General features: G+C 41.4%; 1 protein-coding gene and 1 long non-coding RNA gene across 5 annotated transcripts; one reads left to right on the plus strand and one right to left on the minus strand.

Annotated features, from left to right (window-relative positions):
* Nucleotides 1-4876: 4876 nt before the first annotated feature.
* On the minus strand, nt 4877-8111 carry LOC143435951 (uncharacterized). 2 transcript variants are annotated; one of them, XR_013106241.1, is made up of 4 exons: nt 8052-8111; nt 6980-7045; nt 6586-6699; nt 4877-5011 (listed from the first exon to the last, which is right to left on the minus strand). It is a non-coding gene; the product is annotated as an uncharacterized LOC143435951 (long non-coding RNA). The 2 variants fall into 2 exon arrangements; XR_013106240.1 differs by having other exon boundaries at nt 4877-5928.
* A 61-nt stretch (nt 8112-8172) lies between these two features.
* On the plus strand, nt 8173-20165 carry LOC143435944 (uncharacterized). 3 transcript variants are annotated; one of them, XM_076919707.1, is made up of 5 exons: nt 8185-8314; nt 9667-9849; nt 17126-17252; nt 17439-17493; nt 18338-20165. In XM_076919707.1, the coding sequence occupies exons 3-5, from the start codon at nt 17180-17182 to the stop codon at nt 19734-19736; spliced, it is 1527 nt and encodes a 508-aa protein (XP_076775822.1). In that variant the 5' UTR covers nt 8185-8314; nt 9667-9849; nt 17126-17179; the 3' UTR covers nt 19737-20165. The 3 variants fall into 3 exon arrangements, with proteins under 3 accessions (XP_076775821.1, XP_076775822.1, XP_076775823.1); XM_076919708.1 differs by having other exon boundaries at nt 9692-9849; XM_076919706.1 differs by lacking the exon at nt 9667-9849 and having other exon boundaries at nt 8173-8314.
* Nucleotides 20166-26844: the final 6679 nt, after the last annotated feature.

The following is a 26844-nucleotide window of genomic DNA, read 5'->3' on the forward strand; positions in this document are numbered from 1 at the left end:
CTCACTTTTCTTCTGTCCTGTGTTCCAGGCCTCTCCTGACCCAAGTTCCACAAGCACCTTTCCAAACACGTTGGGAACACATCTACCCAGAGACCTACCTACTGCCACACTCACCAAGGCCAAGTGACCCCAGAACCAGCTTGGTTTAGGGGGCTGAGGGAAGCAACGAAGGCGGCTGCAGTTGTCATAGTAGGCATAGATCCGGGCCAGAATTCGGGCTAGAATCCAAGAGGCCCCTCCTAGCAGCAGCAGATGCCACGGAGAGGCAGTCAGGGGCCCCATTCCCAGGCAGGACAGACTCAGCTGTAGCATCCTGCAGGGCAAATAGGTAGAGCGTGAAATTCTGAAGCTCGGGTGTGGGTGGGGGTGGGGACAGGCCGGTTTACTGGATAGGATCTAGCTAGCGATATAGACGAGAGGACTTGGGGCCAGGGCAGGAAGAAGTGCAAGGAACGAACATTGAGAGAGAAGAGGAAGAACAGGAGAAGGGACATCAGGCAGGACTGTTTGCATTCTAGAAGGCCTTCGCCTGAAGCATAAACCAAAGGTGCAATTTCCAGGAGACCGAAAGTCTCCAAGGTCAGCAGACTCCCTACAGACAAGCCAGCTGTGGGCAGAGCTCTCCCCGTCTGAGCCAGAAGTCTCCTTGCTGCCTCCCAGCCTGGCACCTTCTCTCATGAGCAGCGAGTCTCCCACAATCACCAATCTTCTCTGAAAACGTTTTGTTCCTGGTTTCGGACCTGCCGGAAGTTGTGTGGGAAGCCGATCTGGGCTGAACCAGCCAATCCCCTCCCAGCCCCCATGCAACCTCGAGCCTAGGCCAGCGGCCAAAGTGAGTGGGGGCGGGTCCAACCTTAAAGGGAAGGAACTAGACTGAGAATCTCAGGTAGGGCATCCTCAGGATTTAACATCTTCTGCCTGAACCAGACAAAGGAGTCACGAGATTCCAAGTTTGGGAGTGCACCTGCCCTCCAACGGCTAAGGGGTGGCAGATAACCTCTCTAGCTCCCCTGCACAGCGGTCTGGGCAACAGCATGCAGAACTGGGAGACTCTGAAATGCTCCCCACCCTCGCCCCAAAAGACGCACAGCCTGGCAGAGATCAATTTCTTCCTTCTTGAACTCCAGGTCCTAGGTGGACCGAAGGCTCTCAGAGCAGGAACAAATCATGCAGCCCTGCGGGAACCCACCGGGTCAGAGAGTATAGATTAAGCTCATCTGAAGCGTCAGAAATTTGAGGGAAAATATGGGGGTTAGAGGTCAGGCTAAAGAGGGGCTGTGAGCAGAGGAGGTACAGAGGGCAGAGCATGGGCTGGTGTCAATAGATACTCATTAAATATTGGGGTGGGGCAACTTTTTATTTATTTGTTTGTTTATTTTGCTGGTTATGTTTGGTTCTATCCTAGGTGTCTGGGCTATCCAGCCTCTGACTCCTGGCCCTCCAGGCAGTGTCATGGCATAGATATCAAGTTGGACCATTAACAAATTGTCCACTCCCCCAAGTTCTGTGCCACCTATCCCAACACATCTTGCAGGCAAGACAAATTGTGGACTGGCTTTGTGGCTGGCTTGGTATCCCAAGCCCTGTACTGGAAGCCTTGCATGCTTATAGAAAATGGCTGGTTCAGGGTCCATATGCTAGGAGTTTTCAGTAGGGTTGGCCTCCAGGGAGTTGTACTAGGTTTCTACCTTGGCTCCAAAGTGCCCCCCCATTCCAGTTATTTCTCCCGCTCCCTCCTCATCTGCTCCTTCCTGTTCTCTCTTGCCCCCAGTCCACCCTTGGAATCTATTCTATTTCTCCTTCCCAGGGAGACCCATCTGTCCCACTCTGAGCCTTCTTTAGCATCTCCGAGTGTGTGGATTGACGTGGGCTTATCCTTTACAGCTGATGTCCTCTTAGAAATGACTACATACCATATTTGCCTTTCTGGCTCTCAGTTACCTCACTCAGGAATCTGACGACTTTTGTAGCCACGAGGAGAATCACAGTTTCAAGTCCAGCCTGGGGTTTGTGGGAGAGCTTGTCTGAAAAACAGTCTACAGAGATGGGTGGGGTGGGGTGTATGTTATGGTGGGTGGGTGGGGTGGGGTGTATGTTATGGTGGCTAGGGAACTCCACACAGAATCCTGAGGGCAAACTGAGGGCAATTTGGATTTGGAAATTCCTTACCCAGTCTCTCTCCTTAAGTCTTCTACTTTCCTCCTACTGTCTTCTTCTCTTCTCCTTCCCTCCCTCCTTCCTTCCCTCTCTCACTCCCTTCCCTTCCTCCTTACCTCTAGGTTGGGTGATAACAACTTACAAAAAACCCTGACAAGCACCAATTATCCCCACCTAGAAAAGGAACACTTAAAGAAGGGTACCAGTGGTTAAGAGCACTGGCTGCTCTTACAGAGGTCCTGAGTTCAATTCCCAGCACTCACATGGTGGCTCACAACCGCTGCAGGATCTGATGCCCCGTGGGGTCTGTTGCCCCCTTCTCGTATACAAATGCACATGCAGATACAATACTCATATACATAAAACACGTAAAATAATAACTGTTGTGTTTTATTTAAAAAAAAAAAAAAGGAAGCCAGGGATATGTTTGGTAGAGGCACGATATGGTGTAGGGGAAGGGGGTGACTCTGAAGGCCCATGCTAAGGCATCCCTTCCCCCTGAGGTACCAGCCATAGGATGGACATAGTATGGAATAGAGTTTATTTAGGGCATGGGGAGGGGAGTTGAGGGAGTAGTAGAGACAGAGAAAGGCAGAGAGAGAGAGAGAGAGAGAGAGAGAGAGAGAGAGAGAGAGAGAGAGAGAGAGAGAGAGAGAGAGAGAGAGAGAGAGAGAGAGAGAGAGAGAGACCAGCCATGACCATGTGGAGAGAGAGGGGGAAAGGGAATGGGGAGAGAAGCAACAGAGGGAGAAGAGGGTTAGAGAGCAAGAGAGTGAGGAGGGGACAGGCAGCCCCCAATTATAGTGAGTCAGGCATATTTGGCTTCTTCCAGGTAGCTGTGGGGCAGAGTCTAGAAGGAATGCTAAACACTAATGCTAACGATAATAATAATAATAATAATAATAATAATAATAATAATAATAATAATAATAAAAATAAAAGAGAAGGGTCCTTGGGAAATGGGTCCTTGTACAAATCCCACTATGGCGGCAAATCATGTTTCTTTTCCCTAAAGTGGAAATTTCTGGTTTCTTTGGAGACTCAGTTGTGTTAGGTGACGTTTTTCTGGAAACTGTCTTATGAGAGGATGTTTTTGCTGAAGGAGACACATGTTCTGCTAAGAACAGACATGTGGTGTTCTTCTGGAGGCAGCCTGGGAAAAGGGCATGCAATGCCCTGCAGAGCAGATGCTTGTGAGAACGCATGCTGTTTGGAACGAATGTAAGCATAGCCCAAGGGACAGTGGACGATGCTGGGCGGTACTGATTCGCCTTGCCGTTCTTCACTGGTCATCGCTGGGTTTTGCTGACGCTGGTCTTCACTGACAATGCTGAGTGGTATTAGTATGTCTTATCATTCATTGCTGGTCATTGTTTGCCATGACTCCTTAGCAAGAAACGCACCAAAAAACTTCTGGTGGTGTTCTGGCAGCTTCTTGCCTCGTCAGCCATAGGCAGAGCCTTGCAGTTTCCTCTGGATCAACCTGCCGTTCATTCCTGCTTCGTGAATGGTGTTTGCAAGTAGACAGATCTGCAGCTGCTGATATCCTGACATGCAGATCGGATTCGCTCCAAAGAAATATTTCTAGACTGGTCCACATCCTCCTTTGCCCCATCAACCTTTCCTCTCCACTACCTCTGGCGGACGGTGGGCTAGAAGGGCGGTTAAAGCACTTAAGAACCATTATTAAAAGCAGGTTTTGAAAAACTCTAAGCTTACATTCCTCATTGAGTGTTTTCTGTGTTAACTTGGTTAAATGACGTCACCCAGTTATTTAATGAAAAAGGACATCTAGGTATGGCTGTGGGAGGGATTTGTAGTTTGATGGATTGAAGAAAGAGCCACTACAGCTTCTTAGCAGTGGAGAGAACACACACACTGCTTCTTGGCAGCAGGGGGATCAGCCTCTGTGGGGCTGAATCTTGACAGTTTCCTAGAAGCTCTGTTTATTGTCACACATGAGGCACCTTTAGCAAGTCAATTTCCAAATACCAAAACTTCTTATCTGACCTAGAGGTTACGCTGAAAGACCCATCACCTAAGCAATTCTCAGCCATGGGAGACTCCCTGGTGTGTCAGGCCTATCTCTGGACTAAGACGTGCAAAGGCTCTGAGAGTCCTTCAAAAGAACAGCCCCATAAATTCTCAGATAACCATCACTGACAAAAGGCTACTTTAAAGCTTAGTAGCCATCACTTCCTGCCAGATACAACAGTTCTGCTAAAATTCTGTAGCAAGTTTGTATTTAATTTTTTTCCTTGCGTTGATTTTTCATTTGTATGTGTGAGCAATCATATGAAAGCGAGGGGACAGTTTACAGGAGTAAGATCTCTCTACCATGTGGGTCCACAGCATTTATTACACACAGCTCAGGAGGAGGGGTTAGCTGGTCTAGGTTCGGAACAGTTTGAGGTAATTCCACGTCAGGGAGGAGGAGGCTGCGGTTGCCAGTTTCTGAATACACTGGTTTCAGCTAGTGGAATTGTTAGTCAGTACCCACATTTAGAGCAGATATTTGCCTTCCCTCTGAGCCTCGACATTTCCATGGGTCTGTGGCCTTGGGGTCCTTGAGGAGGCTGCACTCTGTTAATAACCACACAGTCAGGCCTGTGTTGGCTCTCTGCATCCCCACCTCAACGCCACCCCCTCTTTTGTCACCATGAAAAAAAAAGTAACTAATATAGTCAGCCTTCTGTTACTATAAATAAAATGCATAAAATGAAGAATTTGTAGCAATGTTTATTTTGGCTCATGGTTTCAGAAGTTTCAGGCCATAGTGATCTTCCTTTATTGGTTTGGGTCTCTGGTGAAGCAAAGCATAATGGGAGGGAATGCAGTAAACTTCTTCTGGTGGCTGAGAGAAAGGAGAAGAAGCCCGAGGACTCAGCACTCTCCTCAGGATCCCACTAAGTCTATTTTCCACCCATGGGGCCTCACCTCTTACAGCTCCCACTTCCACCCATATGGCACTACCAGCTCACAACACAACCTACCTGCAACACAGGAGCCTTGGGGAATGTGTTGGCTAGTGTTTGTCAACTTGACACAAACTAGAGTCACTTGGTAGGAGAGCACCTGAACTGAGGAGGTGCCTCTGTCTCATTAGGCAATGTCTGTGTGGCACTTTCTTGTTGATTGATGTGGGAGGGTTTAGGCTACTGTGGGATGGTAATCCCGTGAGGCTGAAGAGAGGTAGCTCACTGTGAACCCAGAGAGCAATCCAGTAAGCAGCTTTCCCCCATGGTTCCTGGCTCTGTTCCTGCTTGAGTTTCCGTCCTAAGTTTCTTAAATGATGGTCTGTGTTTGGGATGTTGTTTTCAGGTAATGTTTTATCACAGCAGCCAAACGTAAGTAAAACAGCTTTCTGATTTCATAAGACTGAGTAGCCAGTGAGGCCCTGGGATCCTGTCTCTCCCACTGAGCCACCTTCCCAGCTCCAAAAGGAATAAGTGGGAACCTGAAAGGACACCACCACACAGGAAGCCTGCAAGTGTGGTGTCATTTTAAATTTAATCTGTTTTACTGGTCTTGGACATCACAAGCCTTTGATGGCATTTAACATCTTTGTCGAGGGCTCCCAGACTTCTCTCCTGGGAAACTGCCCTTGATTTCTACAAATTCTTCTTCAGTTTGGGCACACCAAGTACAGTGGCACACTCTTCTAAATGCAGCACTAAGGTGGTGAGGTCTCAGCAGAAGCTTGCTGCAAATTTGAGGCCAGCTTGGTCCACACAGTCGGGTCTAGGCAACTAAAAGCTATATGAATAGGACCTTGTTTCAAAAACAAAAGAAAAATGCAACGTTTGTTTCTGTGACAGAACCTCAAACCGATTCCCTCCTTTGTTTGGAGTCTACTGTGGCTCTTACAGGATAATCTACGCTTGAACTCAAGGAGGAGTTACCTAGATGGCTGGGAGGCTCTTGGACCCAAAGGCACTAGCCTGTTTTCACAGCGCCCCCTGCTGGTACTTGGTGAGGTTCGCGTATAGGCAATAGCTCTGTTGATTCTGGGATCCCGATAAGGTGGGTGGGTGGGGCGGTCCCGAGCCAGGTGTGGCACCCGCAGCCACAGCCTGCCCTCTGTGCTCAGGATCAGTCCTGGCTTTTGGCGCTCTTTGTCATTTGGCAGGACGCAGAAGCGCAGCAGCGTCAGCGCCAGCGCTATTTTCATCGCCCTCACGGCTCTACAGTTTTTGAACTCGTCAAATAATCACATGGATTAAGAAGCCAGGTATGGTACACATGTGTAATCCCCCCATCTGAGATGGGGGAGTATAAGTTTAAAATGAACCTGGGCTATGTATCTCAAGATAATTGTGAAACATATCTTCAGATAAATATATATGTAGATAGAATGCAATTTAGTCAGAAATCTGTTGCTTTAACAAAATACCCTGAACAAACAGTTCATAAGGAGGAGCAGCTTACTGTAGCTCTTGGTTTTAGGCCAGAGTCGGCTGATCCCTTTAGTTTAAGCCCATGGTAAGCAGATGATCATGGTGGGAAGCCCAAGAAGAGGTCAAGTTGCTCAGCTCATGGTGGCTGGGAAGTAAATAGATAAACGTTCATGCTTGGTTGCTTAGGAAAGGGCTGGAGTTCTAACACTTGCTTCAAGGGCACACCTTTCAGGACCTTACTTCCACCCAGCAGCCCACCAATTACTAAGTTTCCATCACCTCCAAACAGCATCTGAGGACCATATATATCTCCAACACATAGGCTTTGGTACTTAACATCCAACCCCAAACTAAAAATCAAATCATTGTATTATCCAGCTATATCCTTCTAGATATACACGGGGAGAATAAATGTCAACACATACCTAAGATTCCTGTACACACATTTACTGCAGCATTGAACATCCAAGTGATGGCGTCGGCCAAGGAGCCTAGCAGTGGAGGGATAAACGGATAGAATATATGTGGTATTTATGTACAGTGAAGTATTATTCATCCACAACGAATGTTGTTTGCGGAAAAACGTATGGAATTGGAGATCATCATGTTAAGTGAAACGAGCCAGGCTCAGAACAACAGATACTACGTTTGCTCTTATATGATGAGCCTAAGTAGGCGATATGAACGTAGTAGGAGGTTCATTAAGGCAGAGGGATTTTTAAAAAGCCAACCAGAGTGAACAAAATCAAAGTTATTTCATAGGGGAACTTAAAAAGAAATCAGTTTTCGTTTGCTATATCATAATTTTTTTTTCCTAGCTTACTCTGCTTTGAAGGACAAAGGATTTAAGATGGGACTTATTCAAAAGTGACGTTGTGACACAATTTGTATGTGGAAAAAACAGGAAGAGTATGCTGAGCACAAGACGCTGTGAGTGGGGCCGGAGAGTTGGAGGTTAAGAGCGCATGTTCAGATTTCAAAACTCACGTTAGAGATCCCTGCACAAGCCCGAAACACTATCTATGAGGACAGCTCAAATAAGAGGATCGCTGTGGCTAGCTGGTTTCCATTAGCCAAGGAAACCCGATCCCCCAGGTAAAGTGATGAGTAGAAAAAAAAAAAAAAAAAAAAAGCGAGTGGACCTCTGACGCCCTCTTCCGGCCTCCGTGAGCACTCGCGCGCACATACGGATTCATCCACACAGACACAGGAGTAAAAATAAACATAAATAAACCTTTTAGAAGCGCTGGACCTGTGTGTGTGGACGGGGAGCATTCTCACTACATAGCTCTGGCTGGTCGGGACTCACTAACGTAGACAAAGCTAGCGTGGAACTTACAGACTTCCTCTGTCTCTCGGGTTCTGGTATTAAAAATGTGCACCAGCTCTCCCGGGCTGGGATGTGTTCTGAAACGTGATAACCCTCCAGGGTGAAATCAGGTTTATTTCAGAGAAAGTCTCGACCTAGACAGGGCAGCTGTTGCAATCTGTACTTACAGACACATTCGGTGGTAAGCGTTGCTAGACCTGTTAACTCAGTTCCACCGAGTTGGTCCGGAATAATTTACCAACCAGCGACACTGTTACTTCCCTGAGCTATCCAATGAGAATCACGGATAGTGGAGGGTGGCGCCCTTGCCGCCATATTTGAGTTCCGGGTAGCTGAAGGGAGGAGAGCTGTGCTGGAGCTTCCCGGGTACCTGTTTTGCCGACTGCGGCTCCGAAGGGAGAACGCCTGGATGCATCGGAAGCAGGAAATGGTGAGTGTGCCCTGGACTCTTGGAGGGTGGGTGGAGGGTTCTGACACTGCCGCGGCTTTCCTGCAAGGTGGCGCCGGCTCCCGGACGTGTGCAGCAATTTGAGGTGGAGTCTGGCAGTGGCGCCCTCCACTCGGGTGCTTTTGAGTTGCGCGCTCTGCAGGCAGAGTCTGGCTTCCAGTCCTGTCCCTTCCCTGTGAAGCTGCTTCGTTCCCAGTTTCTAGTCCTCCCATGATGAGTCTGCGCCGCGAACCTGAGCCTCCGCAGACATTGCAGCTCTGGCAAGTTGGTGACGCCGTGTCCAGACTGCGGTGAAGGCACGTGGGTGGTGTGCACTGTTTTGTACTTTTTCATTTTCTTGTTCCCTGCTTTAGTTTTACACTATGGTCACCCTAAGGAATTTTTTTTTCCTTTAGGCTTCTTTTTTAAAGTACTGGGGAATCGAACCTCAGGCTAGGCGAACGCTTTACCATAAACCCGTATCTCCATCCCTCATCCTGAGTTCGTTTTATGCGAACACAGCTGGATTAGCTGTGATAGGCAAAATTCCCTAATTTGGAGAAAGGAGAGAAATTTAAGTTTACTTAAAAAATTTAATTTGTATGTACTGATCAATTAAGCTGATCGTTTCTAGGGCAAAGGGTAGATTTTGAAGAACTTTACCAAAGGAGAGCCTTGATAGAGGCGAAAAAAGCCCAGGGCAGGGAGGGATGTGTCATTCTTCTATCTTTTTATACAGGATTTCACTGTGTTGGTTGGTCTGGAAATATTTATGTAGACCAGGCTAGCCTGGAACTCAGATCCTCCACAGTGCTAGGTGTGTTTCTGCTCAGATGGGAGGGTATTCTGGGACTTGGAAGCCCAGGAACCATACACCTCTGAAGGGAAAAGATGCAAGGCATCCTGAAATGCGGGAGCCCAGGAACCACTGACTTCCTCCTCAGCAGAGGTGTTGCTGCTCCGGGGGAGGGTGTTCCCAGCTGAGCTGAGGAGTTTAGGAGCTTAAGGGACTCAGCCCTGCCCTCTCTCTTCTTTGCTTATTTTCTTCTTAGCTTCTTCCGATGAGAGCCACTCCAGGCAGTAAATATTATAAAGGAGACTTATTGGAGGGACAAATCCAGGGATAGCTGCCCTCTGCTCCCAAGAGCTGACATCAGGGAATTGGACAAAGGACAGGGCTTGGATAGGATTTCTTAGAGGGTGGAGCTTTTCAGGACAGAAATTTCCAGGTTGAGGAGTGGTGTGAGTTCAAGTCCTGAGTTTGGGATTTCCTGTTCAGGGATTGGTGGGTTTTTTTTTTTTTTTTTTTTTTTTTTTTTTTTCACCCTTTCCCCTGCATTGGTCCCGTGGGTTAGGACAGGAAGTCCTTCCTGGCTTCAGGTTATGTTGATCGATGCGCCATCTTTGTGGAGCTGCTCCTCCTGGAGGCTAGGGAGAAGATGCTGCCACTGTGGACAGTTCCTGTGACAACTCCTGTGCGGGCATCTTACTGCTGCCTTAGGCAAGGTGGGAAAGACAGGACTACGCTGGAATTATAGGTGATTTTCACCCCCTCCTGCCACCCACTGTGTATAATTTTGTGTTATTTAGTTAGCCCTAGGCTACGTCTTCAAATTTAGAGTACATGGGAGGGATTTCTTTTTCTTTTCTTTTTTTTTTTTTTTTTTTTTTTTTTTTTTTGAGACAGAGTTTCTCTGTGTAGCCCTGGCTGTCCTGGAACTCACTCTGTAGACCAGGCTGGCCTCGAACTCAGAAATCTTCCTGCCTCTGCCTCCCAAGCGTGTGCCACCACTGCCCGGCTTTTTTTTTTTTTTTTGGAGGGATTTCTTTAATTCTGTTAGAGGTAGAGACAGGCCAGTCTCAGAGTTCATGGTCACCCAGGGCTACACAGTGAGACCCTGTTACGTATAACCAAAAACAATAAAACAACAACAAAAGCCAAACAACTTTTATCAGGATTATAGTTCTTGGGAAAAATATTAATATTTTAATTTTCTTTCTAATTCAGGTAGTTGTTAGGTTTTCTAGAGAATGTAATTTCTGTGTTGTTTTTTTAGATTAAAAACATTTTTTATGTATATGTATAAATATGTTTGTATGAGTGTATGCTGCCAGTGTGGGGGAACCTGCTAAGACCAGAAGAGGGTGTGGATCCCTGGAACTGGAATTACAGGTAGATGCTGGTAGCTCTTGTGGGTGCTTGGAACTGAACTTGGGTCCTCTGGAAGGACAAAATGTGCTCCTAACTGCTAAGTTATTTCTCCAACTCTGGACAGTGGTGTTTGACCACTGAGAAAATCTGGGTTGGTCAGACTGAGAGAGAAAGACATCTTTGTTTTTTACCTGCTAGAGAAAATATTTTGTAAGTTGATTTTGGTGTTTACAGCATTTTTGTTTTTCCAGTTAAGTTCTGATGTATCCCTTACACTATTTTGGAACTTCTGATCGTCTTGTCTCCACCTCCCAAGTGCTATATGTTACAGAGTATGCTTGTAAGTTTTAGGAGTGTCTTGAAATTTATAAGCCTCCTCTTCTCTATGGGAGAGATTGTTTTAAATAATAGAAATGGGAGACTTCCAGATTGAGGCGTGGTGGGATTTCAAGCCCACACAGGAGCTGTCAAAATGGTGGCTCCTGTTAAAATGGCCACACCATATCTTCTCAGCCTGGAGCTGTCACAGGAGCTGACAACAAATGTGAAAGAAGTTGGTGCTACGCTGGCTAGAGGAGCCCTAAAATGCTGTAAGAAGAGCTTAATGAGCCATACTTACTGGTAGGAGTCAGAATGCTAAGAAAGGGAGGACAGTAAGAGACCCAGCACATGAGGCTTCAGATGGGGGAGCAGGGATTCTATTAGGACACGGGCTAGAGGCTGTTCATGTGGCTGGAGTTAAAAAAAAAAATAGCTATATTCCTGTTTTCTGATAAATTAAGTGGGGCTGAATTTAAAAGTAATAGACAAGTTGTGTGTTGGAGGACATCTGAAGATAGCACAGTACTCGGGCTGTCCTGGTCGCTGCTCTCTACTGTAAGGTTGGCTTCAGAGAATGAGGTTGGTTCTTTTTATTCTATGCAGAAGTTGGAAGAGCATCCGTATTAGGCTCTCTTTAAAGCGTCTGTGGACTTCGGCAGCAGCGCTGTACAGTACTGGGTATTTCGTTGTCTCAGGCAAACTATTGTAACTGCTTCAGCCTTATTTCTTGTAGATGTGTTTAGGTTGTTATTTTCTTGGTTTCATTTGGTATGTCATCTGTGCCTAGAAAGTTTTTCATCTCTTACTTATTTTCCAGGGTTTTGCATATAGTTTTCAGAGTATTATTTGACATTCTTCTGCATTTTATTGGAACCTTTTGTAACTTCCTCAAGTCACCTCTCTTTTTATTAATTTATGCCCTTTCTCTCTTTTTGTTGATATTGCTATGGGCTTGCAAATCTTCTTTTTTTTCTCTATAAAACAGCTGTTTGGTTTGGTGTCTTCTTTCGGTGTCCATTCCATACTTTCTTTCCTGGTCTTCATTATTTCTTGTGTGACTTTGGCTTATTCTCATTTTTCTAAGGCCGTGTGTTTGCATCATTGGGTTATTTAACACTTGTCTCTTTTCACTATAAGCACTCAGTTAGAACTGTTCTTCCTGTATTGCATTAGGTATGTATCCCAAGGATCACTGCAGTTTTTGCTTTTATATTTACTTTATTATAAGAATTTAAAAATTTACTCTTTTGTTTCAGGATATTCAAGATATTGTTCATTTTCCATTTATTGATTTTTTTCTAAGTTTTCCTTTATATTAATTTTTACTGTTATTGATTTATTTGATAAGATATACATTATTTCAATTTTTTTGTATTCTAGAATGTGGTCGACTTTAGAGTGGATTCTATGGGCTTCTGAAAAGAATATATCCTGTATCTCTTAGATGGGATATTATTTTATCTGTTACATCCATTTAATCTGGTGTAGTTTAACTGCTATGTATATTTGTAAATTTTTAGCTTGGATGTTCTAAAGATGAGAGTAGACTCCTGAATTCTTATTACTGTTTGAAGCCATAGCTGACCTATATTCATTAGTAGTTTTGAAACTGAAAGCTTCAACAATTATGTGTATACGTATGTACATATGTATATCACATGTATCTGGCGCCCTCAGAAGCCAGAGGATTCTGAAGAACATACAGATGGTTGTTAGTTGCCATGTGGGATGCTGGGTACTGAAGCCAAGTGCTTTTAACAGATGGACCATCTCTCCGGATCTTGGATCTAACATTTTAATCCAATTAGCCAGTCTGCATGTATTTATTGGGGAATTGAGTCCATTCACATTTGAGGTCATTACTGAGAGGTTTACTAATTCCTGTCTTTTTTTTTTTTTTTGAAACAGGGATGTGTGGCTTTGATTGTCCTAGAATTTGGTCTGTAGACCAGGCTGCCCTTGAACATACAGAGATCCGCCAGCCCTTGCCTCCTGAGTGCTAGGCTTAAAGGCATGTGCCACTACTGCCCAGCAATTCTTGTGACTTTTATTGGTTGTTTTTCTGTTTGGTTGGATTATTGTTCTTTTCTTTCTCTATTGGTCTTGAGGGTTTGCGTCTTATAATTTCCCTTTCCTTCCTTTCAGTGTTTTACTATATAGCTTTGGCTGTTCTAGAACTCACTATGTAGACTAGGCTATCCTCAAGTTCACAGAGATCTACCTGCCTGTGCTTTCAAGTGCTGGAATTAAAGGTGTGCCTGGCTTAAATTTAAAAAAAAAAAAAAAAAAGCTTTATTATTTAAAAAAAAGTAAATAAATAAAATGCATGCATATAAATTAAAACATCACACACCAAAATTAACCAGACCCAACTCAGTGAACACACACACACACAGAGTTAGGATTGGCATTTGGATGGAAGTTGTGGAACTTCACATTAAAATGTACACTTTCGGTATTGAACATATTTAATGCACTTACTCACCACCAAACCCAAAAGTTCATAGTAGAATCAGAACTAGAAAAGCACTTAGGCTTATGTCGTCGTTCACAACTGTCTGTTGCCTGCAGTCCTTCCTCATCCTGTACATTTAGCCTTCCTCTCTTTTCTGTGTTATGCTGTACCCATGTGAATATTTGCTTACACATACACATGTTACTGGCTTCTTCAGCATAGCCCATCAGTGTGTACTTTCCTGGTTTGGGGTTTGCCTTTATTGGTGAGTCAGCATTTTCCTCTTAAAGCTCTTAATACTACTTTATTACTTTGTTTTTTGGACATCTGTACCGTGTGTTCCAAAGTCACTCTGTTCTCCTATATGTTTGGAGTCTTAAGTACTTTTTGTGTTTGGATATGTTTGGATTTGATTTGAGAATTTTTCTGCTGTCATTTCGTTGAATAGATTCACTTTGCCTTTATTTTTTAATCTCATCTCTTCCTCCTGTCTCATGGAGTTTTAGTGTTAGGCCATCTCTTCAGCTCCCGCCTCCTTTGTTTTTGTTTTGTTTTTAAATTTAGGTTTTGACTCCTTATGCAACCCTAGGATTCTTGGTTGCTGTGGTGATGCTAACTTTTTGGTTTGTCACTGATAATTTGTTTGTAGTGTTTTGTTGATTGCAAGCTCCATATAGTATTTCTTCTGCTTATTCAGAGTGTTGTATAGGCTGTTGTTGTGTTCTTCGATTCATTGAGTTTTTCATTTTATGTTATTTCTTCTTCATAAAAATGTTAAATATCTGAACCTTGCAAGGAGTAAAAGTGAAAAGATGAAGTTCCAAGTGACTAGAACCACAAAGCAAATGGCCGCAGCTATACCGTTACCCTGGGAAAGATGTTTAAGAGAAGAACAAGTATCCAAGAGGAGATGAAACTTTAATTGTTTGTGCTATAACAGCTGGGTATTTATGAAAAGAATAATGACTGTTACCCTTACCATCACTCATTGTAATAGTCAACCTAATATGAATCAACTGGAGTCTTTGAGGTATGAGAGTAAACATACCAGACAAAGGCATAGGATGATTTTCAGAATAAGACTCAAAAACATGAACTCACTAATTAGATTTCATCAAATGATAAAAAAAAAAAAACCTTCTGCTTAGCAATGGAAATGAATGAAGAGACAATTTGTAGACTGGGAACAAATCTGCTATGTGACATCTGACAGGGATTAATATCTTAACTATATGAAGAACTCAGTGAAGGAAGTATGAAACTGAAGTCTGTATAAACAGGGGAATGAACATGCTTTTGAAGTTCAAGTAACCAACAAAAGCATGAAAATCTATTCAGGATCTTTCATTATTGTGTAAATCCTAGAACTACATTGAGGATTGGCCTCGACCTTTTCATGGTAGAGGTCATCAAGAAAAGAGAAGAGGCATACACATGTAAACAGAGATAAAGAAATTCTCACACAAAGTTCATGTAATGTGAATTCATCCAGTGATATGGAATTTCCCTCAAAGAAGTAAAATTATAATTACCTCTTGATCTAGCTATATTATTAGGGAATGTAAAGGAAGTATTCACATAGGCATACATAAAAACATCTTCATATACAAATTTATGATCTTATAGTTTAGAATAGCCAAGTTCAAAAAAAAAAAGAATAGCCAAGTACTATTCAGAAAGTAATTTACTTGGATCTCTTTTTTTTTTTTTTTTGTAAAAAATGTGTACATATATTTAATGTGTTCTAAATTATTTTCACATACCCACTTCACACATTCATTTCTTTTCCTTCTGAAGCATTTTTTCCTAACAGTTTGTGCCCTTCTGAAGTTAAGTAGCATTGCTTGAATGAATGTGGGTGGGTTTTTCATTTTGTTTTGAGATAAGGCCTCACTGTGTAGCTCTAGTTGGCCTGGAACTTGAGAGCTCCGCCTGCCTTTGCCTCCATCTTTCGAGACTAAATGTGTGCTTCACCATACCCAGCTGTCTACCATCCCCAGCTGTTGCTTTGTCTTTACTGCTGTGTGGGGAACTATAGCTCTGAACAAAATGATTCCTTCCCTGTTAGTGTTAGCAAACACACAGCCAGGATCCTCAGAAAGGGGAATCTCCTCAGGAAGGGGTGATGGGTACCATCCTGTGCCGGTTATCACAGCGTCTGAATCCAGATACATTGGCTATATTATGTCTGGAAGACCACATTTCACACCTCTCCTTGATCTCAGAACATTGGCCAGTTATGTAGTCTCTGCATTAATTTTTTGTTTGTTTTTTGTTTTTCGAGACAGGGTTTCTCTGTGTAGCCCTGGCTGTCCTGGAACTCACTCTGTAGACCAGGCTGGCCTGGAGCTCAGAAATCCACCTGCCTCTGCCTCCCAAGTGCTGGGATTAAAGGCGTGCGCCACCACTGCCCAGCTAAACATTTTTTGGTTTTTTTTTTTGCATTAATTTTTAACTACTGCAAATAAATGCTCCTTCACTAAGACTGAAAGCAGTACATGTCTGTGGATATGTTTATAAATATTTAGAGAACTGTTTTGACAACATGTTGATTTAGAAGAACAACACTAATTAGTTCCCCCTTTGGGCCTGTCACCTCCCTAAGCAATGATTTAGAGTACCAACCATGTGTTCTTTCCTGTGGAGAATCCCTCAAATACGATCAGAAAGCAGTTGCTTATCCTGTGTCTTCATTAGTTTCAGTTGATGTGATAAAACACCATTATCAAAAACAACATGGGGAGGAAATGGTTTATTTTTCTTACACTTCCAGTTTGGTCATTGAGGGAATTCAGGGCAAGAACCTTGAGGCATGAGCTGAAGCAGAGGCCGTGGCGGAGTGTTCCTTACTGGTTTGTTCTCTGGCTTGCTTAACCTGCTTTCTTACACCATTTTGGACTACCTGGCTACAGTAGCACTGCCCACAAGGAGCTGGGCCCTCCCATTTCAACATATCAATCATCATTCAAGAAAATGCAGTATAGGTTGTCCATAGGCCAGTCTGGTAGGGGCAGTTTCTCATTTGAATTTCCCTCTTCCCAAATGACCTGTAGCTTTTATGAAGTCAATATAAAACTAGCCAGCACACCTCAATAACCATGCCACCACTGCATTGTGGCGCATGCTGCCTGGCACGTTGGTATTATAGCTTACTGGGTTTGTTGCTGGTCAGATCATTGATGCAGTTTCTCCCTCAGCGTAGAGGAAGCTTCTATTTCGGCTTGATTTTTTTTCCTATTTCAGCTTGATTTTTTTTTTTTCTAGTCTTGATTTTTGACTCTCATCTCTTGCACTGCACTACTACTGCAGAATAGCCATATCATACAACAGCCTAGCCAGATATCAGGGAATGAAATGATAAATTATAATGTATATGTTTATTAAATTGCATATGTAAATGTGTATACATGAACACACATATAAATACTATGGTGAATTGTACTATAAATAAGAAAGGTGCTGGGGGCCTGGGGAGATGGCTCAAAGGTTAAGGAGCACTTACTACTCTTCTAGAGGACCCAAGTTTGGTTCCCAGAACATATGCCCTATAGCTCACAACCTTCTGTAACTCTAGCTGAGGGAAGGACACACATGTAGAATACTAACACATGAATACATCATTCAGAAAATATATCATGTTATTTTTAGTAAAATGTGTTGAACCCCAGCACCATCTTTATAACTAAGCTGGTGTAAGGAAGGATAAGTAGTATACATTGTACACTACATATGGAAAACATACTAAAATGTAGAAGAGAAAAGATGGAAATAGAAGGGGCCAGCCAGATACACAGTGACTGAAGAGTAGAGCATAAATCATGCACGTGACTATATAGCTCCTGTGTTTTCCCACTGTTCTTCCTATAATGTATGTGGATTATTTCAGGAGCCCGTGACCTTTGAGGATGTGGCTGTGAACTTCACTCTAGGAGAGTGGACTATGTTGGATTCCAGTCAGAAGAAGCTCTACAGAGATGTGATGAAGGAGACCTTTATGAACCTGATCTCCATAGGTGACAACAAAACCAGAAAGATTTCTTTACTTTTATCACAACAATTGTTTCTTGCTCATCTGTGTAGTTGCATGATTTTAAAAAGGGAAAGAACAATGTTGTCCAATGTCACATGCTTGGTCATACTATAACAGAAAAATGTAATTTTGAATAAGCTTTGAATAATTTCTTTGGGTTTACTTTTAGGGAAAACAGAAGAAGATAATGAAGAAGAGTACCAAAATCCTAAGGGAAGCTTGAGGTAAATTACCCTCAGGAAAAGATTTACATCAAGTATTTGCTGGTGGTAGAATCTTTTGTAAATACATTGAGCTTCAGTGCTTAGAACTATTGGAAGATCCTAGTAACATAAAGTTATGTAACATTTTTCTGTAATTCATTATACAACTTTCCTTTGTGCACAAAATTTCAAAATATTAATCATGTTACACTTAGACTTGAATGTAGGGTAGGTGTCAAGTAAAGTGAATTTTGGGTTAGATTGAGATGCAATTTCACTGAGTCACTTATAGTTATTTATTTCAAATTCCATAATGGAAGCTATTTTGCATTATAAATGTTATCTGTGGCTTGGTGGCATATATGATTAATGTTTGTGAAATGCCTGAACATGTTATACATCCTTATTTGATAGTATGGCATCCTCAGGACCTCTAGTTAGATGTTCAGGCATTAATGTTAATCATGATTCTCGTTTTAAACATTTATTTGTGTCTGTGCATTGGTACATGAGTGTACACAGTGGGACAGTTGTGGAGGTCAGAGGATAACCCTCTGGAGTGGGTTCTCATCCTCTGTGCAGATCTTGGAGATCAAATTCCTGTCTTCAGACTTTCCAGCAGGTGCCTTTATGTACTAAGCCATCTTACCTCCCAAAGTTTATGCATTCTTGTGAAATTAAGTTAGTACGCTTATTTCTTTGCTTGGGGAAAGGGTCTTTCTGTGTGGTACAGTCGGGCCTTAGACAGGCATCTCTCCTGCCACTGTCTCTTAAATAGCAGCAGTCATGAGCCACAACACACAGCCTGCAGTACTTCCTTTGACCAACCATAAATCTATAGTATTACTCTTTTCATGTTTTGCAGAACTCTGATGGTTGAGAGACTCTGTAAATATGATTATGGCAATCAGTATGGAGAAACGCACCGACAGAGTCCAGAGCAAGTTGTGAATGAAAAAATGCCTCCGGCCATAACTGAATGTGAAAGAGACATCCTTACTCATTTACCCTCAAACGTGCACTTCAAAAGTCAAGCTGGAGAGAAACCATGTCAGTATCGGGAACATATGGAGAATGCTTTGAAACATAAGAAATGTTGGAAGGACTTCACTTATTCTGAGTTGCTTTGGATGCATAAAAGCCCTCCCATGAGACAGAAACCCTATGAAGACAAACAAGCTAATGAAGCCTCTAGGGGCTTCACTTCCGATCATGATTATGAGGGAGCTTACACTGAAGAGAAATCTTATATTTGTAAACAATGTGGGAAAGCATGGAGTGATTCCTGTAGCCTTCTCTGGCATGAAAGAAGTCACATTCAAGAGAAACGTCACACATGTAAGCAATGTGGAAAAGCATTTAGTCGTCCCTCACAGCTTCACAAACACGAAAGAATTCACACTGGTGAGAAACCTTATGTATGTACACATTGTGGGAAAGCCTTCATTGATCACAGAACCTGTCACAATCATGAAAGGACTCACACTGGAGTGAAACCCTTTGCCTGTAAGCAATGTGGGAAAGCATTTCTTCGTTCCTGCCAACTTCTCATCCATGAACGAATTCATACTGGAGAGAGACCTTTTGTATGTAAGCATTGCGGAAAAGCTTTCACCTACTCCAGTGCTTGCTATTATCATGAAAGAATTCACACTGGAGAGAAACCCTGTGTCTGTAAGCAATGTGGGAAAGCATTTAAATGTTCTGCATACCTTCACATACATGAACGATCTCACAGTGGAGAAAAACCCTATGTATGTAAGCATTGTGGCAAAGCCTTTGCTTATGCCACTGGATGTCACAAACATGAAAGAATTCACACTGGAGAGAAACCATATATGTGTGTGCAGTGTGGGAAACTCTTCACTTTCCCCAGATCCCTTCACATACACGAAAGATCTCACAGTGGAGAAAAGCCCTATGTGTGTAAGCAGTGTGGGAAGTCTTTCACTCAGGGAACTTCCTTGCGAAGACATGAAAGAATTCACACTGGAGAAAAACCCTATGTATGTAAGCAGTGTGGGAAAGCTTTTATCCAACGTGATGATTGCTGCAGTCATGAACGAACTCACACAGGAGAGAAGCCGTTTATGTGTGTTCAATGTGGGAAAACGTTCACTTTTTCCAAATCTCTTCAAATACATGAAAAAAATCACACTGGAGAGAAACCATATATATGTAAGCAGTGTGGGAAAGCCTTTACCTGTTCCACATACCTCCTCAGACATGAAAGAACTCACAGTGAGAAGAAACTCAGCGGATAGTATTGCTACCAGTGTAAAATCATGGAATGTCTGATGTCAACTTTTATTTGAGGTATGAAGGAAAATGGAGAGATTATGAGAACTGCAGAAGTATAATTTTGGTTCCCCATGCTTTCTGTAAGATGACAACCTGTACAACAGGTTCTTGTGCTGCGTGTGTTTCATTTGAGCAATGAGAAAGTAAAGGCTAAGCAATTGTAATACTCAGTGAAGCCCGTGCTGTTTACTGGGTTTGAACACAGCTTGGGAGGTTTATCCACCAATTTCAATTAAATGAAATTGTCCTGTAAATATTAAAAAGTTGCATTTTTACCAATAAGATAAAATTTATGAAATTATCTCATGTGGTTGAGTCCTATGAAAGAAATGTGAAGATATTGAAGGTTAATTTGTGTTGGATATTTCTAAAAATAAACCACGTGAAAGAGATACAGTAAGTTCTGAGTATTTTTTTTTAAACTCAGTTATTTAAATAAAGTGTTTTATTTTGCTGAGTTTATAAGGTCAATGTCTATCAAAGTAACTCACCAAAACCCTAAAACATTAGTCTAACTCACAATACCTAAAACATTAGTCTAACTCACAATACCGCCTGTGCTTTTGCACAAATTTCCTCTATTACATGACATTAGTAATAAACATTTGGAAAGATTAAGCCACAATAAATTCCTTGTGTGAAAAGTTGGCTGGCGTAATCTGCCCATGTAGAAATCTGTTAGATGTCCCTAAGCTGCACAGCTTAGTGCCATTTGGGATGAATTGCTCTGTCCTATCCTGGGATTGACATTATCAATTAAACATTCTGAAACTCAACGAGCACAGTATTTATTTTTGTGTATGGGTGTATTGTGTACACGTATGTCTGTATTACGTTCCATGATTTCTTTCCTCCCTTTTTCTTTTTGTCTTTGTATGTTTTACATATTAGTCCTGTCATCCCATGGTTAGCTACCAAAGACTTTTTCCTAGTCTGTAGGCTGTCAGCTGGCTTTTCAGTCTTGCTGCAGCTTTTTCTTTCCCTTAGTCCTGCCTGTCAATATTTATGTTGATTTCCCGAGCACATTGCTCACACCAAATGGCTTTGTTTACACTTATCTTAAAATGTTTTCTTCCCGCCCCCAAAGCTGTTGCAATGTCAGACTTTATATTAAAGTGTTTGATCCACTTGAAATTAACCATTTTGCACACACACAAGTTCTAGTTTTATTCATTCTAAATGTGAATATCCAATTAGGCAGCATCAGCTTCTCAAGTAGACTGGCATTGTATGTTTGCGGCATCTTTGCCAAAAATGTGGTGGCTACAGCGGAATAGGTTTGCATCTGCGTCTTTCTCTTCCATGGACTCACGGGTTTGTTTGTGATGCTTTTGCCACAGGCTCAGTAAACAGGGAATCAGGTGTGGAAACACCATGAACATTGTTTTGTTTTCTCAGATTTGCTTTAGTTAACCATGTTATGCTTCCATGTACACTTTAGGAATTTTGGGTTTCTATATAAAGAAAGTTATTGAAATTTCATGTATATTGCATGGAACCTAGAAGTTTACTTTTGGGATTACAGCTGCCTTTACATTAATTATGCCAATACATAGCATGGGAGGTCTTTCCTTTTTGAAGTGTTGTCTTTAAATTGATTTTCTTTACTATTATATTTTATAGACTAATTGCCTCCCTTTCTTGTTTATGCTTAGTCCAGGCATTTTAGTTTGCTTTTCAGTGTGTATCTATTTTGAATGCAGTTGTTTTCCTTATTCTTTTCATAGTGTATTTGCTGCTGTGATATCAAAAAGCCTCTGATTTTGTGTTTGTGTCTAAGTGTCGTGTGAATGTGCATATGTAGATCAGCAAACAAATTTAGGTGTTCCTTGCCCTCCTTGGTTGAGACTCTCTCTGTCTCTGTGTGTCTCTCTGTCTCTTTCTGTCTCTCTCTCTCTCTCTCTCTCTCTCTCTCTCTCTCTCTCTCTCTCTCTCTCTAACACACCAGAAGAGGGCATCAGATCTCATTACAGATGGTTGTGATCCACCATGTGGTTGCTGGGAATTGAACTCAGGACCTCTGGAGCAGCAGTCAGTGCTCTTGACCATGAGCCATCACTCTAGCTTCGAAATACTGTCTCTTAAACAGACCATCTAGCCCTTGAACTTTGCTAGATTCTTCTGTTTTGGTGTCATTTTCCATAGTTAGGAAAGAATTACAGACTCTTGAACTAGTACAGCATGTTTTTATGTGGGTTCTGAGACCTGGGATTCTGAACTCCAGTCACCTGGCTTGTACCACAAGGATTTCATCCACTGGGCCATTTCCCCAGCCATGCTTTTGATTTTTATATTCTAGGATGTTGCTGAATTTTTAGAATCACTTTAAACTTTTCTGGTGCAGTCTTCAGGATTTCTTTGTTTTTTTGAGACAGGGTTTCTCTGTTTATCCTTGGCTGCTCTGTAACTTGCTCTGTACAGCAGACTGGTGTCCAACTCACAAAGATTCACCTGCCCCTGCCTCCCATGTGCTAGGATAAAAGGTTTGTGCCTGCCCCTGCCCCCAGCCCAGTCTTCGGGGTTTCTTGTTTGATATTGTGTGCAGTTTAGGATATATTGATGTTTTCTTATTGTATTCATTTTGTTTTCTTCTCTTTTATTGTTGTTTTCCCAAGCTGTCTTGCACTATGTTGAATTAACGGTGGAGAAAATGGATACTCTTGTCCTTTCCTTGGCTTTAATGAAAATTCTTCTAATTTTTCTTATTTACTATAATATTTCCTAATTGTTCTAATTATTTGCTAATGGTTGCTTTTATTATATGAGGGATGCTCTTTCTGTTTCTACTTTCTTTAGGATTTTAGTCATGAACAGATACTGGATTTTGGTAAGACCTTTTTTTGAAAGGGAACAAGTAAAAACCTCTGCTTCCATTCATGTGATCTTGATCCTGATTGTGAATGGTGGTTTTTATGTATTGCTGAATTATGTTTTCAGGTATCTTACAATTTTTTGTTTATCTGTGTTCTTTATGAAGATTTGCCTGTAAAGATTTGCTGAAAAACTTTCAGCATTACTGTGAGTATATGTTTGTTTATTTTATGAGTGTCTGTGTGGACATGCATAACAAGGTATGCGGCCAGCGGCCAGCGGCCAATGTTGGTTCTCTCCTGCCTTCATGGGGTTCTGGGTATTGAACTTGGGTCATCAATCTTACATAGCAAGTGCCTTTACCTGCTGAGCCATTTCATTGGCTCCAGTAGCTACTTTCTATTAGCATGGCAGACATTTGCCTTTTAGTGTTTCCGTTAAGAAATTTCTAGTTAATGACTGTCTCTATATATAACTTGGTTTTCTCTTGGAATTTTTTCCATTATTAGTATTTTCCATTATTCTCTATACTAATGTTTTAAATATAATATGACATATATAAGTGCTGTCCCATCTTTTTAGTTCTTATCCTAAATATTTCCTGAGTCAAAAGAGTGACCTCTCCCTATATTTAGGTGATCTTCTGCCAGTTTTATTGTTCTTTTTGCTGTCACTTGAAGTTCTGTCCTCATGCTTCATAAATGTAATCTGTTTTGAGTGGGGGTTGATCTTACACGCTCTTCTGTTCATCATGTTTTGGTTTGTTTTTATTTTCATCAGTGTCTAAGTGTTTTCGGATACTGTCTTCTATTTGATCTGTATTATTTTTATACGCTTTAAGATTTTCCATAATTAGGTTTGTTTATTTGTGTTTATATGTGGGTATAAGTGTGCACTAGGGATATGTGGAAGTCAGAGGAATTAGTTCTTTTCTTTGACCCTATGGGTCCTAGGGTTCAAACTCAGCTCATCAGGTTTGGTGGTAAGAGCCTTTACTGACTGAGCCTCTTGCTAGTCCTGTGACTTTGTACTGAGTTTTTGACTTAGTAATCTCTTCATTTGTAAGATTTTAATTTGATATTCATAGTTTTTATACAGCTATTAAATCTTTTTTTCATATCTTGTAATGAATTCCCAGTTTTATTGTAGTATATTTACTCATATTCTCCTTTTTCAGGATTATCTATCTGTCTGTCTGTCTGTCTGTCTGTCTATCTATCTGTCTATTAGCTATCTATCTATCATCAGTCGTCTATGTACATATGTATGTATGATCTATGTATGTATCATTTGTCATGCATGTTGTATTTACATCTTTCTGTCATTTATATGTATGTATGTATCATGTCTGTCATCTATGTATCATCTGTGTATATATCTATCATCTGTCACCTATGTATTATATGTATCTATATAACTATCTTGTCTGTCATCTATCTATCTATCTATCTATCTATCTATCTATCTATCTATCTATCTTCTATCCATTTAGGCATTCTTATGATTATCTTTGGGAGTACTTTGATTTTATTTGATTTACTCTCTTTGGAATCCAGTGCCTTGGATTTGGCATTCTACCATGATTTCTTGTTTTGTGCTTTGGATTTCCATATCCCAGCTATCTTCTGTGTGTATAAACCTCCCCTTTCTTGTCATTTCATGTAGAAACACATGATGTTGAGAAAGGTGTTGTTCAGTGCTCTTTAGAAGCAGTTTGTGGGTATTCAGAGCCCCAGTGGAGGTGAAACATAATACCCTTTGGATTGATCTTCTAACTCTACTGTTCGCTTTGTATTTTTCGGTGGAGGGTCACACAGCAAAGGAGATAGTCACTTCATAGTTGGCATGATGTTGTACTCTCTAAATGTTATTTAACTTCATGGTCATCATTCTCCATAATAAACGAGACCCTTATACAGCCATAAGATGGCTAGTATGGAATTATTTACGTAAAGTAATAAGACAGGAGCATGTGCTAATGTTGCTCGGTGGTCACTTAACACATTGCTGACTTAAAGCCTATAAAGTCAGTCCCCGTCCTACAGTTACATACGCATACATATGTCAGAAGGCCATCCGCTCAGTCTTGGGATCTGTTCATTATGATACAAATGTTACTCAGACGTGATACAGAGTTGTCGCATCAAAGTTTGTGGCCATATGCTTCACTCTTGTTATCTTCTGCATGCTTGAATATCTGTAGGCTTTTTCCAAGAGAGAAGCCTACCTGATTCAAAACCAAAATACCTGCAAGCAAAGTTGGTAGTGAAGTCATCTAATGATAACATATAACCCACCAGACAAAGGTGTCTTCCTGGGTAACTGAGGCATGTTTCTAACCTTAAGGAATCTAGATCATGCCATTCCATCAAACTTCAATGTGATTCTTCACAAGAAATTGAAAAAAAAAAATTTTTAAGTTCATTTGGAAGCACAAAAATAGCAAAAGCCAGCTTAATAATAAAGGATAAGTAGGAAGTATCACCATAGCTGCATTTAGGAATATTAGAAAGCCACAGTAGTGGTAATAATAATTTAAAAAAAAAGCATGTTTGATGGTTTGTATATGCTTGGCCCAGGGAATGGCACTATTAGAATGTGTGGCCCTGTTTGGAGTAGGTGTGGCTAGTTGGAGTAGGTGCATCACTGTGGGTGTGGGTTTAAGACCCTCATCCTAGCTGCCGCCTGGGAGTCAGTATTTTGCTAGCTGCCTTCAGATTAAGATGAGAATTCTTAGCTCTTCTTTCACTGTGCCTGCCTGGATGCTGCCATGTTCCTGTCTTGACAATATGGACTGAACCTCTGAACCTGTAAGCCAGCCAATTAAAATCACGTTGTTGTTGTCTTTATAATAGTTGCCTTGGTCATGGTGTCTGTTTACAGCAGTAAAACCCTAACTAAGATAGCATGGTACTGGCATTAAACCTATGTGGATCAATGGAATAAAAAACCCAACGTAACTCTATGATAGCCACCTGATTTTAGACAAAGATGCAAAAATTATTCATCAAATAGAAAGCGCATGGAAAAACGGGATATTGTCAGTGCAAAAAATGCAATTCTACCTGGGCAGTGTGGTGCACATCTTCAACCCAGCAGCTTGGATGCAGAAGCAGGAGGATCTTTTGTGAGTTGAAGGCCAGTGTGGTCTGTGGAGTGAATTCCAAAGACAAACAGGGCTACAAAGAAAACCTGTCTCAAAAAACAAGAAGCAACTCTAATCACAAAGGGGAAAATGCAACCATTTATTATATGGAGCCGCAAGAGTGGATCACAGCCTGGCTGCACAGATTTAAGGTCATACAAATTCCATGTTTCAACATGAAAGGAGTTTCATGAAGTTTTTATAAAACCTAACAAAGAAGGTGATAAATTGAGACATTTTTCAAATAGTTGGTGGGAACATTAGTAGACATGCTGACAATGTGGAGAAGACCACATATGCCATATGCCTCGAAACATCTAATAGTTTTAAACTATGTTCAAACATCTAATTTTTAGGTGTTATTGTATGGTTTAGAGTAAGGAAAAAAATGTTTGAGTGCTATACCACACATGATGATATTGTGCCAGTGACAAAGAGAAAGCTTAATATTTTTGTAATGTTTAATAATTCATAATGAATCTCGTGGTCTATGTTTTAAGAACCACAGAATAATGAAAGTATGAAAGTATTGAAGGTGGAACTACAAGAATCTCTGGAAATTCTAAGGTAAACTTCATTTAAGGAGAAAGTCATGTTCATGGTGAACCTTAGATCAATAAGTTTTCAAAACAGAATAGCAACATAATGCCCCATATATAACGAAAATTTAAATGCACAATATTGAGACATGGAGTAACATAAAACCACAAGAAATAGGCCCAGGGCTCCTAATTTCTTGACTTTCTTGCAGAAAAAGAAAAAAAAATTAAGAAGCCTCTTTAAGCAACTGGAGAGATGACTCGGTGGTTGTTATAGCTTCTTTTTCTAGCAGAGAACCTGAATTCAGTTTCAGCACCCATATTTTACAAACTGTCCTGTGGCTCAGTTTCTGGGGATCGATGGCCCTCTTCTGACATCCATAAGTAATATGTATACATGTATACCAAACACTTATATATTTAAGATAAAAGTAAACCTTAAAAAAAAACTTTAAAAAAGATATTGTATCAAATGAGCCTTAGAGTATGGCTCCAAGGACCAGTTCAATAAAAATGAGTTTTATTGTTAGAATTTCTCTTCAAGACAAGAATTATTAATATGTGCCAGGCAGTGGT

Source organism: Arvicanthis niloticus, chromosome 22, assembly GCF_011762505.2.
Source record: "Arvicanthis niloticus isolate mArvNil1 chromosome 22, mArvNil1.pat.X, whole genome shotgun sequence".
In the NCBI taxonomy this organism is placed as follows: domain Eukaryota; kingdom Metazoa; phylum Chordata; class Mammalia; order Rodentia; family Muridae; genus Arvicanthis; species Arvicanthis niloticus.

Bases quoted from the DNA above. Each gene is read 5' to 3' on its own strand.
- LOC143435944 (XM_076919706.1), top strand. From the start codon at position 8,294: ATGCATCGGAAGCAGGAAATG. The intron at 8,315-17,125 runs GTGAGTGTGCCC...GGATTATTTCAG, and splicing joins TGCATCGGAAGCAGGAAATG to GAGCCCGTGACCTTTGAGGA. The intron at 17,494-18,337 runs GTAAATTACCCT...CATGTTTTGCAG, and splicing joins AATCCTAAGGGAAGCTTGAG to AACTCTGATGGTTGAGAGAC.